Source organism: Oncorhynchus gorbuscha, linkage group LG08, assembly GCF_021184085.1.
Source record: "Oncorhynchus gorbuscha isolate QuinsamMale2020 ecotype Even-year linkage group LG08, OgorEven_v1.0, whole genome shotgun sequence".
In the NCBI taxonomy this organism is placed as follows: domain Eukaryota; kingdom Metazoa; phylum Chordata; class Actinopteri; order Salmoniformes; family Salmonidae; genus Oncorhynchus; species Oncorhynchus gorbuscha.
In genome coordinates this window covers 16,962,072-16,979,005 of record NC_060180.1, presented here as the reverse complement: position 1 = coordinate 16,979,005, position 16,934 = coordinate 16,962,072, and the positions used below count along the sequence as shown (strand labels likewise).

The following is a 16,934-nucleotide window of genomic DNA, read 5'->3' as shown; positions in this document are numbered from 1 at the left end:
AGCGAGCCCTCCTAATCGTGCCCCGAAAGACTGATATTTTACCGGTGGTCTCTTCACAAAAACTCAAAATTCTTGCTAATTTTTGATGAAACAAGCCAAACCTTGAATAAAGACTGTTGACATCTACTGGAAGCCATAGGAATTGCAATCTGGGAGACAAATTTAAGTAGGAACAATAAGTTTCCATTATAAGAGCCTGGGACCTAAAAAAATAAATAATAATAATAATGGTGGTTGGTTTTCCTTTGGATTTCCACCTGCCATATCAATTCTGTTATAGTCTCAGACATTATTGCTTCTGGGCCTAACAGGCAGTTTACTTTGGGCATGTCAGTCAGGCATAAATTCAGGAAACTAGACCCTATCCCAGAGAAGCAGGTGTAATCTTAAGAGGCAAATGAGATCAGTAGTGTTTCATGTTCAGCAAGTTAGTATTTTAGCATATTTATTTTTCATTTAGAAATCTAGAGGAATTATTGGTGGAACAGTTCAACCAGGCTGTGATTTGTTACATTAAACCATAAGAAACAACCATCAGGAAAAGGGTTAGAGACACTGCCAATAGCCAGCACTACATTGGTCAAGAGTTTCATTTCAAAACACATGCACATTTGAGAAGAATAATTATATAAACCCATGAATCATACATCATGTACAGATGAAGCTACAGTACACACATCAATTATAGATATTGTTATTGGTAGTGTGTGGTGTTTGGACAGAGTTTGGATAAATACAATGTAATGTTGGGAATAGAATCTGATACCCTAGTCTTATTCTTAGACCCAGAGGGCCTTAAATGTTGAAGGTATACAAAAATGACAAATTAAGGTTATGATAAAGAAAAATAGATGAAGATAATGCCTGATGATCGACTGATTTGAATTCGTTAGACCATTTTAAAAACAGACATAAGAGTGCTCCAGCCGAAGAAGCCTCCACAAACAATAACAAAATGAATCGAGGGTAACACAATGAAGCTTGAAAACGTGTATTTCCATGGTGGTCCTTTTAAGGGGGAGCGGTACATTGCCCTTGTCTCATTTACTCCTAACACAATACATTTGACACAATATAAAACAAAATAGGCACCAAAAACCAACCCATATGCTCTCCCTGGCATTACCTCTTACCCACGTGCTGGAGGCCTAACGCTCACGTTTGAGATTTACTGCTTTTAAGCAAATATTTTCAGTGAGAATGTGAAACCAACCAGGGAGGTTATTCATTATTTTGTTCTTTGGAAGACAATTCCAAATAATGAGAACTGAGTACAAAAGGGTTTCTTTTCCCATACCTACATTGGAATGAAACTAAGTCAGTTTCACTCCCTCTAGAATAGTTATAGTTATCCCTGAACCCTGGCCAAGTTAGAGTAGTTACATTGGTACTTGGGGACCATACTGTGGACAAGTTTATGGAAAAGACACAATTTAATCTGAGGGACTATCTCTACCACTTTCATCTTTATGAGGCTTTCATTGTGGGAGTGGTCAAGATTGTCATGTTTTGTCTTATATTGTCTTGTCATTATGCTTTCCCTTCTGTTCGTTTCCCCCTGCTGGTCTTTTTAGGTTCGTTCCCTTTTTTCTCTCTCCCTCCCTCTCTCTCTTCTCTCTATCGTTCCGTCCCTGCTCCCAGCTGTTCCTATTCCCCTACTCAATCATCTAATCTTTTCACACCTGTTCCGTATCTTGCCCTCTGATTAGAGTCCCTATTTCTTCCCTTGTCTTCCGTTTCTGTCCTGTCGGATCCTTGTATATTGTTCGCCGTGCTGTGTCTTGTTTCCCTCAGATGCTGCGTGTGAGCAGGTGTCTGAGTCTGCTACGGTCGGTGCCTTCCCGAGGCAACCTACAGTTTATGGTCGAGTCTCCAGTCTGTCCTCGTCACTACGAGTGGAATTAGTTTTTTATGTTTAGTTTTCTGCTCCGATTTGTCTAGGAGTATTGCCTATTTCCTTCACTGGAATAAAGACTCTGTTTTCGCCAAGTCGCTTTTGGGTCCTCATTCACCTGCATAACAGAAGGATCCGACCAAGAATGGACCCAGCGACTATGGATTCTCTCTACTCTACTCTCGAGTTCCAGGGAGCGATGCTCGGCAGACACGAGCAGGAATTGTCTGCTGCTCGGCATGCCGTTGAGACCCTGGCCGCTCAGGTCTCCGACCTCTCAGGACAGTATCAGAGTCTTCGTCTCGTGCCACCAGCTACTTCCGGGTCTTCCGAGCCTCCGGAACCTAGGGTTAATAACCCACCATGTTATTCTGGGCAGCCCACTGAGTGCCGCTCCTTTCTCACCCAGTGTGATATAGTGTTCTCTCTCCAACCCAACACATACTCAAGAGAGAGAGCTCGGATTGCCTACGTCATATCACTCCTTACTGGTCGGGCTCGGCAGTGGGGCACAGCTATCTGGGAGGCAAGCGCTGAGTGTACTAACAATTATCTGAACTTTAAAGAGGAGATGATAAGGGTTTTTGATCGTTCAGTTTTTGGGAAAGAAGCTTCCTGGTCCCTGTCTTCCCTATGTCAAGGTAATCGATCCATAACGGATTACTCTATAGAGTTTCGCACTCTTGCTGCCTCCAGTAACTGGAACGAGCAGGCGTTGCTCGCTCGTTTTCTGGAGGGACTCTACGCTAAGGTTAAGGATGAGATTCTCTCTCGGGAGGTTCCATCCAGCGTGGATTCTTTGATTGAACTCGCTATTCGCATTGAACGACGGGTAGATCTTCGTCACCGAGCTCATAGAAGAGAGCTCGCGTTAACTGTGTCTCCCCTCTCTCCGACACTACCATCTTTCCCCACTGACTCAGGTGTTGAGCCCATGCAGCTGGGGGTATTCGCATTTCGACTAAGGAGAGGGAACGGAGAATCACCAACCGCCTCTGTCTCTATTGCGGTTCCGCTGGTCATTTTGTCATTTCATGTCCAGTTAAAGGCCAGAGCTCATCAGTAAGCGGAGGGCGACTGATAAGCGCTACTAGACGGTCCTCTCCGTCAAGTACCTGTTCTACCTTACCGGTCCATCTACGCTGGACCGGATCGGCAGCTTCCTGCAGTGCATTAATAGACTCTGGGGCGGAGGGCTGTTTTATGGACGAAGCCTGGGCTCGGGAACATGACATTCCTCTCAGACAGTTAGGGAGCCCACGGTCATGTTTGCCTTGGATGGTAGTCCTCTCCCCAGTATATTATGTGAAACACTACCTTTAACCCTCACTGTATCTGGTAACCATAGTGAGACCATTTCTTTTTTGATTTTTTGTTCACCTTTTACACCTGTTGTTTTGGGTCATCCCTGGCTAGTGTGTCATAATCCTTCTTTTGATTGGTCTAGTAATTCTATCCTTTCCTGGAACGTTTCTTGTCATGTGAAGTGTTTAATGTCTGCTATTTCTCCTGTTTGTTCTGTCCCCTCTTCTCAGGAGGAACCTGGTGATTTGACAGGAGTGCCGGAGGAATATCATGGTCTGCGCACGGTCTTCAGTCGGTCCAGAACCAACTCCCTTCCTCCTCACCGGTCGTATGATTGTTGTTCTGATCTCTTCAAGAAGCGTTTTGCATCCGCTCCTATCCTTGTTGCACCTGACGTCACTAAACAGTTTATTGTTGAGGTTGACGCGTCGGGGGTGGGCGTGGGAGCCATTCTGTCCCAGCGCTCCGATACTGACGATGGGGTCCACCCTTGTGCGTATTTTTCTCATCGCCTGTCACCGTCGGAACGTAACTATGATGTGGCTAACCGCGAACTGCTCGCCATCCGTTTAGCCCTAGGCAAATGGCGACAGTGGTTGGAGGGGCGACCGTTCCTTTTGTCGTTTGGACTGACCAAAGGAACCTTGAGTACATCCGTTCTGCCAAACGACTGAATGCGCGTCATGCTCGTTGGGCGTTGTTTTTCGCTCGTTTCGAGTTCGTTATTTCTTATTGCCCGGGTACTAAGAACACCAAGCCTCATGCTTTATCCCGTCTCTTTAGTTCTTCTGTGGCTTCTACCGATCCCGAGGGGATCCTTCCTGTTGGGCGTGTTGTCGGGTTGACTGTCTGGGGAATTGAGAGACAGGTTAAGCAAGCACTCACGCACACTGCGTCGCCGCGCGCTTGTCCTAGTAACCTTCTTTTCGTTCCTGTTTCTACTCGTCTGGCTGTTCTTCAGTGGGCTCACTCTGCCAAGTTAGCTGGCCATCCCGGCGTTCGGGGTACGCTTGCTTCTATTCGCCAGCGGTTTTGGTGGCCTACTCAGGAGCGTGACACGCGCCGTTTCGTGGCTGCGTGTTCGGACTGCGCGCAGAATAAGTCTGGTAATTTTTTTTTCTGCTTCTGCTCCTGGTCTTGCTGGGTCTCAGTCTGTTCCCTGCCACCGCTTCTCTCCTGGTCTTGTTCCTGCCCTTGCTGTGTCTCAGTCTGTCCCTAGTTGTTACTCTCCTGGCCTGTTTGGTCCTGTTTGCTCTAAAGCTTTCAGTTCTCTACCCGTGTCTCATTTTTTTTTAGAGTAGTACCCTAGTTTCCCTTTTTATCATTTTCCGTTACGGTCCTGAGGAGAGGAGTTGGGTTCTTTCTCGGGACGTGCTGGACCGTTTGTGATCTATGATTTCCTCCGTTGCCGCCAGTGTTCCTCCTCGAGAGCGCCAGGAGGCGCTCGGTGAGTGGGGGGGTACTGTCATGTTTTGTCTTATATTGTCTTGTCATTATGCTTTCCCTTCTGTTCGTTTCCCCCTGCTGGTCTTTTTAGGTTCGTTCCCTTTTTTCTCTCTCCCTCCCTCTCTCTCTTCTCTCTATCGTTCCGTCCCTGCTCCCAGCTGTTCCTATTCCCCTACTCAATCATCTAATCTTTTCACACCTGTTCCGTATCTTGCCCTCTGATTAGAGTCCCTATTTCTTCCCTTGTCTTCCGTTTCTGTCCTGTCGGATCCTTGTATATTGTTCGCCGTGCTGTGTCTTGTTTCCCTCAGATGCTGCGTGTGAGCAGGTGTCTGAGTCTGCTACGGTCGGTGCCTTCCCGAGGCAACCTACAGTTTATGGTCGAGTCTCCAGTCTGTCCTCGTCACTACGAGTGGAATTAGTTTTTTATGTTTAGTTTTCTGCTCCGATTTGTCTAGGAGTATTGCCTATTTCCTTCACTGGAATAAAGACTCTGTTTTCGCCAAGTCGCTTTTGGGTCCTCATTCACCTGCATAACAAAGATGAGTATAGTGTGTGCTGGAAGTCTAACAACAATCCAAATGGGTTCAGAGATGTCTGCAGTTTGTTTTGAATTATCTAGGTGACACTATTAAACCACGAAGAGCATGCAAACGTGGCACTGAACAAGAGCCCCAGCCAATGACACCATTGCCTTCCTTTCTAACAGAAATGTGGAAGTTCTTGCCAGAAAAAGGATTTTATGATTCAATTTGGAGATAACTATTTGACCATGCTCTCTCCAGTCAGATGGTTATCTAGTACACATCCAAGATAGTTAACTGACTCTTTTGCTGTGACTACTGTGTCGCCTACTAACACCTTAAAGCTAGGGGATTTCCTCAGTTGAACTTTGGACCTGAACAGGATGGATTCTTATTGTCAGCTAGCCATTCATTGACTTCCAGAGGTTCTGCACGGAGGTTTTCTGAACCACATTTCTGTGTTAGTGGGAAGTAAAGCATGGATTAAAGTGTGGTTTGTTGTACATAGCCACTCAGTTCTTACTTATGGTGTTTGGGATTCTGTTTTGTAGTTCGTTGACTGACAGTCATATGAACAGTTATCAGTAGGTCTCCCAATGCACACTGGTACCAGCCTGTGTTCTTCATTATAGTCCACTCATAGTCACTTTCACAACACTGCACCAGAACCATGGCACCTCATAGCACCTCCTCATAGCTACAGAATTACCATAGTAACAATTGACAGTGAGACTCCCCCCTACAATTCCAGTCACCTGTTGGTCAACATAAAGGCCTGGAATACCTGAACTCAGAGACAGAAAGACTAATGTAATTGATCAGATAAAGCATATATTATGGACACTATCACTATTCAATCATATAAAATGAATCAAATGTCTAGAATGTCTATGGACAAAGTAAACAGAACATGACAAGTGTTATGACTTTCAGCATGTAATCAGTCTCAGTATCTGACTTGGAGGAAGTGAGCCTGATAATATGAAACAACAAAATGTCTTCCCTCACTTACCTTGAGAATCTAGTGAGGAAGAAAATAATGTCCAGGACAAGGAGGTGATGAGGAACCATGAGTGGATGAGAGCAGGGCCGGCACTAGCTTTTTGGGGGCCCTAAGAGATTTGGTTGTAGCCCAATTTTCTGATGACTAATGAAATTTTGAATTTGCACATTGTGTATTGTACTATTCTAATTCTCAACAGAAGTTTGAAAAATTTTCAATTATTTTCATTTTTTTCTATTAGGTTTTCTATGTTTATACACGTTTTGCTGCGACTTATGCCATAATAATGAATGACAATGCAGTTTTAAGAAAAATAAGTTTAGTAAAAAATAGATAAGTAAAACATTACAAATAAAAGTAACAAATAATTAAAGAGCAGCAGAAAAATAACAGAAGCTAGGCTTTATACAAGGGGTACAGAGACAATGTGCGGGGGCACAGGTTAGTCGTGGTAATTGAGGTAATACTGTATGTACATGGAGGTAGAGTTAAAGTGACTATGCATGGATAATAAACAGAGAGTAGCAGCAGAATAAAAGGGGGGGGGGGTGGACAACACAAATAGTCTGGGTAGCCATTTGACTGTTCAGGAGTCTTATGGCTTGGGGGTATACGCTGTTAAGAAGCCTTTTGGACCTAGACTTGGCACTCCGGTACCTCTTGCTGTGTGGTAGCAGAGAGAACAGTCTATGGCTAGGGTGGCTGGAGTCTTTGACAATTTTTAGGGCCTTCCTCTGACACCGACTGGTATAGAGGTCCTGCATGGCAGGAAGCATGGCCCCAGTGATGTACTGGGCCGTACACACTACCCTCTGTAGTGCCTTGTTTTCAGAGGCCGAGCAGTTTCCATACCAGGCTAAATCAATGGGGGCTCCCTGGAAGTCAGGGCCCCTGGGGACATGCCCTGCGTGACGGTTGTTATGTGATCATGATTAATACAGTAAAAGTTTAGATAGCTGGCTAGACTAATTTACCATTCTGAAAAATCTTAGCTGACATGGCTAATTGAGTGACTGTCAAGTGACTGACAAAACAAGAAAAAAACTGTTGATGCTCAGCCACATTTTGAACTTGCGCCTTGTGTATTCTATTATTTTAACTCTCGACAGTAAGAGGAGACCTTGACTGAGTTTTTTCGGCTGGTTGGGGGCTCCCTAGAGGTCTTGGCCACTAAGTGACCGCTTATGTCACTTATACCTGGAGCCGGCCATGGATGAGAGAGAGAGTGTCTGTGAGTATTTATGTTTTATGGGCACCCTGGTGTGTGTCAAGGACCAAGAAATCCAAGCAACTGACACTACTTCCTGATCCATCATTCCTTTAAGGCTCTTCCTGTTTTAATGACACAATGCAACCATGTGCCCCGTGAAAGACCTTGTCTAAAACTGGTGTTGAACTGTTGAACCTGACCAAGGGGGATATAGTCAGCAGCATACCACCCGGCATACCACTGCTGGCTTGCTTCTGAAGCTAAGCAGGGTTGGTCCTGGTCAGTTCCTGGATGGGAGACCAGATGCTGCTGGAAGTGGTGTTGGAGGGCCAGTAGAAGGCACTCTTTCCTCTGGTCTAAAAAAAAAAATGTCCCAAATCCCCATGGCAATGATTGGGGACACTGCCCTATGTAGAGTGCCGTCTTTCGGCTGGGATGTTAAACGGGTGTCCAGACTCTCTGAGGTCATTAAAGATCCTATGGCACTTATTGTAAGAGTAGAGGTGTTAACCCCAGGTTCCCGGCTAAATTCCCAATCTGGTCACCTAATAATCCCCAGTTTACAATTGGCTCATTCATCCCCCTCCTCTCCCCTGTAACTATTCCCCAGGGTGTTGCTGCAAATGAGAATGTGTAATCAGTCAACTTACCTGGTAAAATAACAGATAAATGAAGCTACTATGTATACTGGTTAATTTGATGATTGTGGTTCCTTCCCCATCCTCTATACATTAATAACCTGTCATGTATTAACTCCTGATTCCTGTGTTGGTCTAGTTTCTTTATCAACAATTTAGTCTATTAGCATGGATATTTTTATTTATTAATCTAGAGGAATTATTAATGGAACAGTTCAACCAGGCTGTGATTTGTTACATTAATGTAACGGCCATTGTTGGTGGAAGAAGGTGAGGACCAAGGTGCAGCATGGTCTGTGTCCATATTTATTAGAATGAACACGGAAATAACCAAAATAACAAAGAGAAACGACCGAAAACCGTTCTGGCTGGTGCAGACACACAACAGACAACAGAAAATAATCATCCACGAAACACAATAGAAAACAGACTACCTAAATATGGTTCTCAATCAGGGACAACGATTGACAGCTGCCTCTGATTGAGAACCATACCAGACCAAACACAGAAACAGCTAATCATAGAAAAACTAACATAGACAACCCACCCAACTCACGCCCTGACCATACCAAAACAACGACATAATAAGAGAACTAAGGTCAGAACGTGAGAAATAACCATCAGGAAAAGGGTTAGAGACACATCGGACAATAATTTAATTCCACAACACATGTACTGTACATAATAATAGAATAATTTGAATAAAATTAATCATACAGATAAAGCTGGATAAAGAAAATAGAACGTGTTGTTGGAATATAATATGATGATACCTTATTCTTATTCTAAGGGAATTAAAAATGAAAGGTACGCAAATGTGTCAAATGAAGGTTGTGGTAAATAAAAAAGGTTAAGCCTAATGACAGAGGCATATTATAGTTTTTTCCTCCCTGTACTTGGAAAAAAAGGTGCACGCCTTGCGTTTGGTGCAAATCGTTGGTAAATTTGACCCTTGATCACTTCAGACAGACCTCTTTGGTTTCTATACATCCTTGGTATCATCTTGATGTCGGTTTTTCCTCAACTTTACCACTCCAATGATGTTGCACAGGAGGAAGAGCAGTGCATTACCAACTTTCAGCAGGTAGAAGAATGTATGTTCCAATCTGTAGAAGAGTTAGTGCTGACCAATTAGTGCTTTTTGAGGCCGGTCGGTTTCGGTTCAATTCTTTATAAAATACCACAGTTTTCAATTTTGTTTTCTATTATTTGGTTTGAATGCTGTAACAACACAGAATAAAACAATGAATAAAAGTCCCATGATGGTAGTGACTGCCCATGACTGCGTATCACTTATTAACAATTTATGCACATTACTTTACTTTAATAATCAAATATTTCAGTTGTTGTGTATATTACATGTTTCATTCCAAGTCAACATCTCATCTCTGTAGAGCTGCTGCATGTGCTGTGTGACAAATTCACTATTTTGTAAATCTTCAAAGTAAATAAGGCATACTTTTATGACTGCTGAATACCAGCTATTAATCACTTAGATCGTGTATTTTCAGGTAGAGATACCTTGCAAAGCAACATCTGCTCTCTATATCACCTCACAATTGTGCATTCTTTTTGCCATTTCTGTAGAAGGAAGAATTTGCTGTAAAGTCATCCACAGACCTTTTGTAGGCTAGAACAATGTTTTGAAACCATGGTTTTCAACAGTCCACATTTCAGTCATGCACATTTAAATTGAGTGGTGATTTTTGAGGGGTGTTTGTGTACACTTACGTCTGGATGTTGCTGACTGACGGCTGAGAAGAGACTGCAGATTGGCCTGTTGGCACTGGAAATGTTGTCAGTGTCAAGGTAGAAGAAATATAGAGCACTTTCAGCATTTCTCAAACTAGCTTCTAATTTGGGAAGCTAAGCATTATTTACTAATAGGTTTGGTTTCTGAGCTTTAACTATTGTAAATCGTTAGTTCTAAAATAGACACGAGAGGTGCCATAATGAAGCTTAGGAGGGGCTGAGTGCAGGGAAAATTGTCATGTATTGTCATGTTATGTCTTGTTCCTGTTCTTTCTCTTCTTTTCGTTTCCCCCTGCTGGTCGTGTTAGGTTACCTTCTCTCCCTTTCCTTCCCCCAGCTGTCCATCGTCTCCTCTAACTACCTCGTTTACTCTCTCCCACCTGTTCCCTCTTTTCCCTCTGATTAGGTCTCTATTTCTCACTCTGTTTCTGCTTCTGTCTTTGTCGGATTCTCGTTTGCTTCGCCCTTGTTCTGTCCTGTCGTAATCTGCCTCTTCATTAGATGCTGCGTTTGATCAGGTGCCTCTGTCCTCTACGGCCCGCGCCTACCCGGAGGGACCTGCAGTCAGTTGCCGCTAGCCCTGCTATTCTCCTCTACTACTAGAAGGGGACTAGTCAACCAATACATCTGAAGAGGATTTATGTTTTCCCTGTGTTTGAACATTAAAAGACTCTGTTTCTGTTAAACCGCTTTTGGGTCCTCACTCACCTGCATAACAAAAATGGTCACATGTGGCCGTACTGACAAGGGGAGGAACCGTTTAAGACCCATATCACTCAGCTCCCTGCCTAGCAATAATGATGCAATGTATAGCGATAAGGAGGAGACTCCACCCTAAGTGGGGTATGTATACTACCACGGGTGAGGAGGAGACTCCACCCTAAGTGGGGTATGTATACTACCACGGGTGAAACCATGTCTTTGTCTAACGCAGCTGTATTGACCCTCGGGGCAGAATAAACTTGGTTTAACCTCTTGCTCCTACCTGGCACGCAGGCGTCCCATCTAGAGCTCTGGAAATGCAAATGCGCTATGCTAAATGCTAATAGTATTAGTTAAAACTCAAACGTTCATTAAAATACACATGCAGGGTATTGAATTAAAGCTACACTCGTTGTGAATCCAGGCAACAAGTCAGATTTCTAAAATGTTTTACGGCGAAAACATAGCACATATTTATGTCAAACCACCACCGCAGACATAGCTCATTAGCATAGCCAAGTAGGAAAAAATATGCAATCAACAAACGCAGGATTTAAAAAAAAAATCTTTTCACTAACCTTTTGAAATCTTCATCAGATGACAGATTCCAAGAACACAGGATGAGATGTTACTATCCTTTGTGCAAGCACTTCCAAGAGTTAATGAACCGTGAGCGTGGTGAAATTTGGGGAGCGCATCGTCAGTAGTGTACCTTTGGTTCCTAGGGTGTTTCGGCCTTTCACACTATACACCCTCCTCAAAGGCGGCCAGCGACAGGGTGATCAATCCTACGCTTGCGTCCCATTCCCAATTAGTCATAGGAGTTGCCTTGTTGTTGATAGCAAACATCCCATGGGACTATGCATGGCAGGGGCGTCCTCCTCCCTGAGTCAATCATTGTTGACCGCATACCTCCTGGCCCTCTCACTTCGGGGCCCAGCTGGGGTCTTTCCTCTTCATCCAGAGCCACTGACTGCTGCCTTCTGCCGCCTCTGATACAGCTTTGATTGCCGAACGCTGGCTCTGGCCCTTAATTCCCAGGTCTCTAAGCAGTCTGGTTGTAGATGTTGCCACAAAACCTCTGCAGCCCACCTCCACTGGTCGGACTTCTGTGTTCCAGCCATGATGCCGTGCTTCGGCAGCTAGATCAGCATAGCGCAGATGTTTTCGCTCATAAGCCTCATCTACTGAGTTTTCCCAGGGTACTGTGAGCTCAATGATGAAGACCTTATTGAGTGAACGGGACCAGAGCACCATGTCAGGTCTTAGGGTGGTGGTTGCGATCTCCGGAGGAAACACAAGTTGCCGGCCAATGTCAGCTAGCATTTTCCAGTCGCGGGCCAAGCGCAGCTGGTCTCGCTCTAATGGTGTAGAGCCGCTCTTCGGTGGTTTAGCCCCTTTGCGGACAAAGTTTGTCCGTAAGGAGTGTGATGCTGCTGTGGGTGGTAGGGAGTTGGTGGCAGCTCGCTTGTCCTCCAGGGCGGACGCAAGGTTTTTAAGGACTTGGTTGTGACGCCAAGTGTAGCGTCCTTGGGCGAGGCTTGTTTTACAGCCTGTGAGAATGTGCCTGAGGTTGGCTGGCATGGAACAGAGGGCACAGTCCGGATCTTCACCATACCATTGGTGAAGATTAACTGGTGTTGGAAGGACGTCATATGTTGCTCTGATGGAAAAGCTCAACCGCCTCGCTTCCATGGCCCACAGATCCTTCCAGCTGATCTTCCTCTTCTCCACACTGTCCCATCGAGTCCACTGTCCCTGTTTGGCAAGAGAGACTGCCTTGGCCCACCTTGCAGCCTCCTCCTGATGGCGTACTTCCTGCACTACCATCTTCCGCCGCTCTGGTGCAGTGGCCTTACTCCAAGCAGCACGGCTAGTTAGCCCAAGGCCTCCTCTCCCTTGCTGAACATGACCCACAATGTCAGCATGTCTGAGGGCTGCTGTTGCCTCCTGGACTGCTTTTCCTGGCCTCCATTTGCGCCCAGTTGCCAAGGTCGGCGCGTTGTTGCTCACCACTGGGTCTCGAGATTCATTCAGTGTCATTTGGAGCCTGGTTTTTGCACACTTGAATTCCTCTGTTAGACTGGTGAGGGGCAGCTTGAGGACACCATCTCCATAGAGGCCTATGGTGGTAAGGCATCGTGGAACTCCAAGCCACTTCTTTAAGTAGCCTGTGACTCCTCTTTCCATCTTCTCCACTGTTGAGATTGGAACCTCATACAGTGCTAAGGGCCACAACACCCGGGGTAGGAGACCAAACTGCAGACACCAGGCCTTTAACTTTCCAGGTAGCTGGGTGTTGTCGATGGACTGTAGGCTACTACTGATGTCTTTGCGCAGCTGTTGCACCTGGTCTTTGTCCTTCAGGCTTGCATCATACCACCTTCCAAGGCTTTTTACCGGCTGCTCAGACACTGTTGGGATTTGGTCATCTCCGATGAAGAATTTCAGGTCAGAGAGTACTCCCTTCACAATCGAGATGCTGCGTGACTTGGATGGTTTAATCTTCATACGGGCCCAGCTGATGTTCTCCTCAAGTTTTCTGAGCAGTCTCCTGGTGCATGGGACAGTGGTGGTCAATGTTGTAATGTCGTCCATGTAGGCTCTGAGTGGAGGGAGGCGGAAACCAGAGTCGACTCGCTGTCCACCAGCAACCCATTTTGAGGATCTGATGATAACCTCCATTGCCATTGTGAATGCCAACGGAGAAATGGTACATCCCGCCATTATACCTACAGTAATATAACATGTTACACAGTACATTCATTTTTTTTCAATAATCTGCAATATATATCCATAAATCTCTGTTTACAATGACGCATCGTTCAAAAAATGCTACTAAAATGTCAGGAGAAATGAAATAGCTCCGGCAGATAACGTCAGCTAACAAGGAATACACATCATAAACTTTGACTAAATATGCATGTTTTACATATGTATAGGAAGATACACTTCTTCTAAATGCAATCGCTGTGTTACATTTATTTTTAACGTTACAGGTTGAGTTCACTAGGCTATACTAGGAGTATCATTATCATTATGCCTCCTCTATCTTGGAGTCGACAGAAACCCAAAATTAACACATAAATATTCCCTTACCTTTGCTGTTCTTCCATCAAAAGACCTGGAAGGGATTATACTTACCAAAACAGCGTTTAGTTTTCAAGTCTGCGTCTTTCGGTTCTCAAAATAGCCACATTTCGGTCGAAATGTAGGCAAAATTCAAGTGGATGCGCACCAAAACGTCGAAAATATATATTATATGTCGAGTAAACTTGTCAAACTATGTTCATAATTAAGCTTTAACATGTTATAAAGGTGTACAGCAATTGTGAGGACGAAGCGAAACACACACGTCTTTTAATTGATCCTGAAGACAAGAGAGAGCGGGAGCAGAGCGCGTATAAACGTACACTTTTTTTTGGCGTGACCGAGACCTTTTGGCCCGCTCAACGTCTCGTGAGCACGCGATTCTCACAATGAGAAGCCCCATTGAAAGCAGGCTTCGCGCTGAACACGTACAGACTGTTCCCAGAGCGGTAGTTGTTTGGGAAGGCGTATACGATGACGTCAAAGTTGGGCCAACTTTTTCCATGACAAGAGAGACTTTGGGAGAATGCATGCCCTGAGACTTCTGCTTTACATAGAGACAAAATTTAAACGGTTTTAGAAGCTTTAGAGTGTTTTCTATTCGATAATATTTTTTATATGCATATATTAGCAACTTTTGACAAAAATGTATCCTGTTTTATATGGGTACCCAATTCCTCCAGAAGGGGCAGTAAAACAGGGCTAGGCTTAACAGGTTAAAGCTCTCATAGTGTCCGTTGAGTTTGTACTCTGAAAATTAGAACCTAACATTACCAATAATTGTCACTCAGTACTTACTGAAGGTGGTAGTATTTTGCTTTGTGGTTTGCTGGTTGACAGTGATATGAACAGGCATCTGATAGTATCCATTTGCACACCTGTACCAGCCAGAGTCCACCATCCTCAGTGCACTCATAGTCACCGTTAAAACATTGCCATTGGTGACAATATTGGTCTGCTGGTGTAATGTCACTGATGTTCCATCTAGAGTTCCAGAATTCAGCAGACATTTCCCACCCATCCTGCACCACCTCCCTCTGGCTCCAGCTTCACTATAGTAACATTGCACAGTGACATTCTGTCCTTCAACTCCAGTCACTTCTTGTTGATCCACATACAGTCCTGGAGTATCTGAACACAATGGAGATAGGAAGTTGTGATATGATGAGTCAGATAAAAGACCACACCAAAGCAATATGCAACTGTCAATGGATTTCAATCAAATGCTTATTTTTGTGCCTTTTTGCATTGAAGCAATTTTTAATAATCAAATAATATATTCAAAATGAAATTACATGAATTATTTCTGTACGCCTCCTGGGTCATATCAAATCCAATCAAATCCAATCAAATTGTATTTGTCACATACACATGGTTAGCAGATGTTAATGCGAGTGTAGCGAAATGCTTGTGCTTCTAGTTCCGACAATGCAGTAATAACCAACAAGTAATCTAACTAACAATTCCAAAACTACTGTCTTATACACACAAGTGTAAGATGATAAAGAATATATACATAAAGATATATGAATGAGTGATGGTACAGAGCGGCATAGGCAAGATACAGTAGATGGTATCGAGTACAGTATATACATATGAGATGAGTATATAAAAAGAGTGGCATAGTTAAAGTGGCTAGTGATACATGTATTACATAAAGATGCAGTAGATGATATAGAGTACAGTATATACGTATACATATGAGATGAATAATGTAGGGTATGTAAACATTATATTAGGTCAGAACAGACTGTATGTTTGATAAAGCATATTTTGCTGTATCATTGGAAAAATCAGCAGTGATTGGTATGTTCAACCCTATTTTATAATTCAGCAATATTCCTCTATGGATTTAATTGGTGAAAGTATTTGTGATTGTCTCCTACAGCTACAAAGGGAAAAGTAACACACTCATCAACAGGTTGTCCATGCAACATTACTGAGCACTATTCATCCTGCATTACTGGATGTGCAAGCAGTGAATCTTACCTGGAGTAACAGATATCTGCAGTCTATCCCCATCACCTGCCTCCTTCTTCCTCTCCACAATACACCAGTAATAATCAGAATCACTAGGACTAAGACTTGTCATGGTCACAGTGAAGACTCGCTGGTTGATGTCATCAGAGACTGAAGTCTTTCCACTGGTCTTGGGATGGTCAGTGTGTACTACAGTAGAGCAACCAAACCAATTATATCCCCTACACCCGTATTTCACATGGTTTCTATATCTCAGATCATAGAGACATGGGATGGTCATGGAGCCTCTTTGCTTTACAGACACATGACTCACTGTGGACACACTCTGTGTATCTGTAGAGACAACAACAAACAACCAACCCGTTTTGAATTAAAACATTTTACTCAACAAGTCCCACTAGCTGATCAACACAATTACACAACCAAATGTGGTTGTGACAGCAGATAATGACTGAGATATCCACTTTAAGTGCTGATGTTGTCACACCCAAGTCTAGCCATGATCAGAGGCAAACCTTTGACCATTAAAATCATACTTATCTTTGACATACTACACCCCTAAACTAAGAAGACATCTCTAGTTTCAATTAATTAATAAGTGCTGTTTGAAAAGAATAATGAGTTGAAGTTGTTGTAATATTATGTATATTGTCACATACTCTGGATGGTTGTTCTGATACTGTAGTACTCTAGTACATCCTTGAATTTTTTTTTATGTTAGTCTATAATATGTTACTCAACATTTGTTAGAAAACACATAGGTAATAATATTTGTAATCTACAAATATATTTGTAGACATGGGAGCTTTTGCCTTTTCTATTTCATCATTTTTTACTGAAAAAAAGAGAACTGTTGAAAAATACATATGTTGAATGTGGAGAGCTATCATTAAAAACAGCTCTCATCAACACATCAGACCAAATATGACAATGCACAATGTGACTACCATGTCCATGGGCAAAGTAGACAGAACGCTATAAGTCAAATGAATGTCAGAATGTACTCAGTGTCTGATTTGGAAGAACTGAGCCCTGATACTAACATCAATGAAGTAACGGTGTACCCTCTCTTACCTGAAAGTCCAGCGAGGAAGAAAAGGATGTGCAGGACAAGGAGGAGATGTGGAGCCATGATTGGATGAGAGAGCGTGTGTGTTTAGGTAATTGTGACCTGAAATCATCAAAACAGAGCAAGTGACGTCACCGATTGAAATGCTATTAGCGCGCACCACCGCTAACTAGCTAGCCATTTCACATCGGTTACATTGAGAAAAGATAGTAAGTATTTGTTTTAATGAATTACATTTAAAAAATGTTTTTATTGATGGTTACATAATATAGCTACAGGAGTGTTGTTGCTACAAATGAAAGGTTTGACATCAAAGAGCAT

At 43.5% G+C, this 16,934-nt stretch overlaps 1 protein-coding gene across 1 annotated transcript; it reads right to left on the bottom strand.

Annotated features, from left to right (window-relative positions):
• Positions 1–14,351: 14,351 nt before the first annotated feature.
• Positions 14,352–16,676, bottom strand: LOC124042255 (CMRF35-like molecule 1). Its single transcript, XM_046360668.1, has 3 exons — positions 16,619–16,676; positions 15,554–15,877; positions 14,352–14,695 (listed from the first exon to the last, which is right to left on the bottom strand). The coding sequence occupies exons 1-3, from the start codon at positions 16,674–16,676 to the stop codon at positions 14,352–14,354; spliced, it is 726 nt and encodes a 241-aa protein (XP_046216624.1).
• Between the last annotated feature and the right edge of the window lie 258 nt (positions 16,677–16,934).

What these genes read in the sequence shown, in the direction of transcription:
- LOC124042255 (XM_046360668.1), bottom strand. Translation starts at nt 16,676, where the DNA reads ATGGCTCCACATCTCCTCCTTGTCCTGCACATCCTTTTCTTCCTCGCT. An exon ending in CTTCCTCGCTGGACTTTCAG is followed by an intron (nt 15,878 to 16,618) that starts GTAAGAGAGGGT and finishes TTGTCTCTACAG; the next exon opens with ATACACAGAGTGTGTCCACA. An exon ending in GCAGATATCTGTTACTCCAG is followed by an intron (nt 14,696 to 15,553) that starts GTAAGATTCACT and finishes CATTGTGTTCAG; the next exon opens with ATACTCCAGGACTGTATGTG.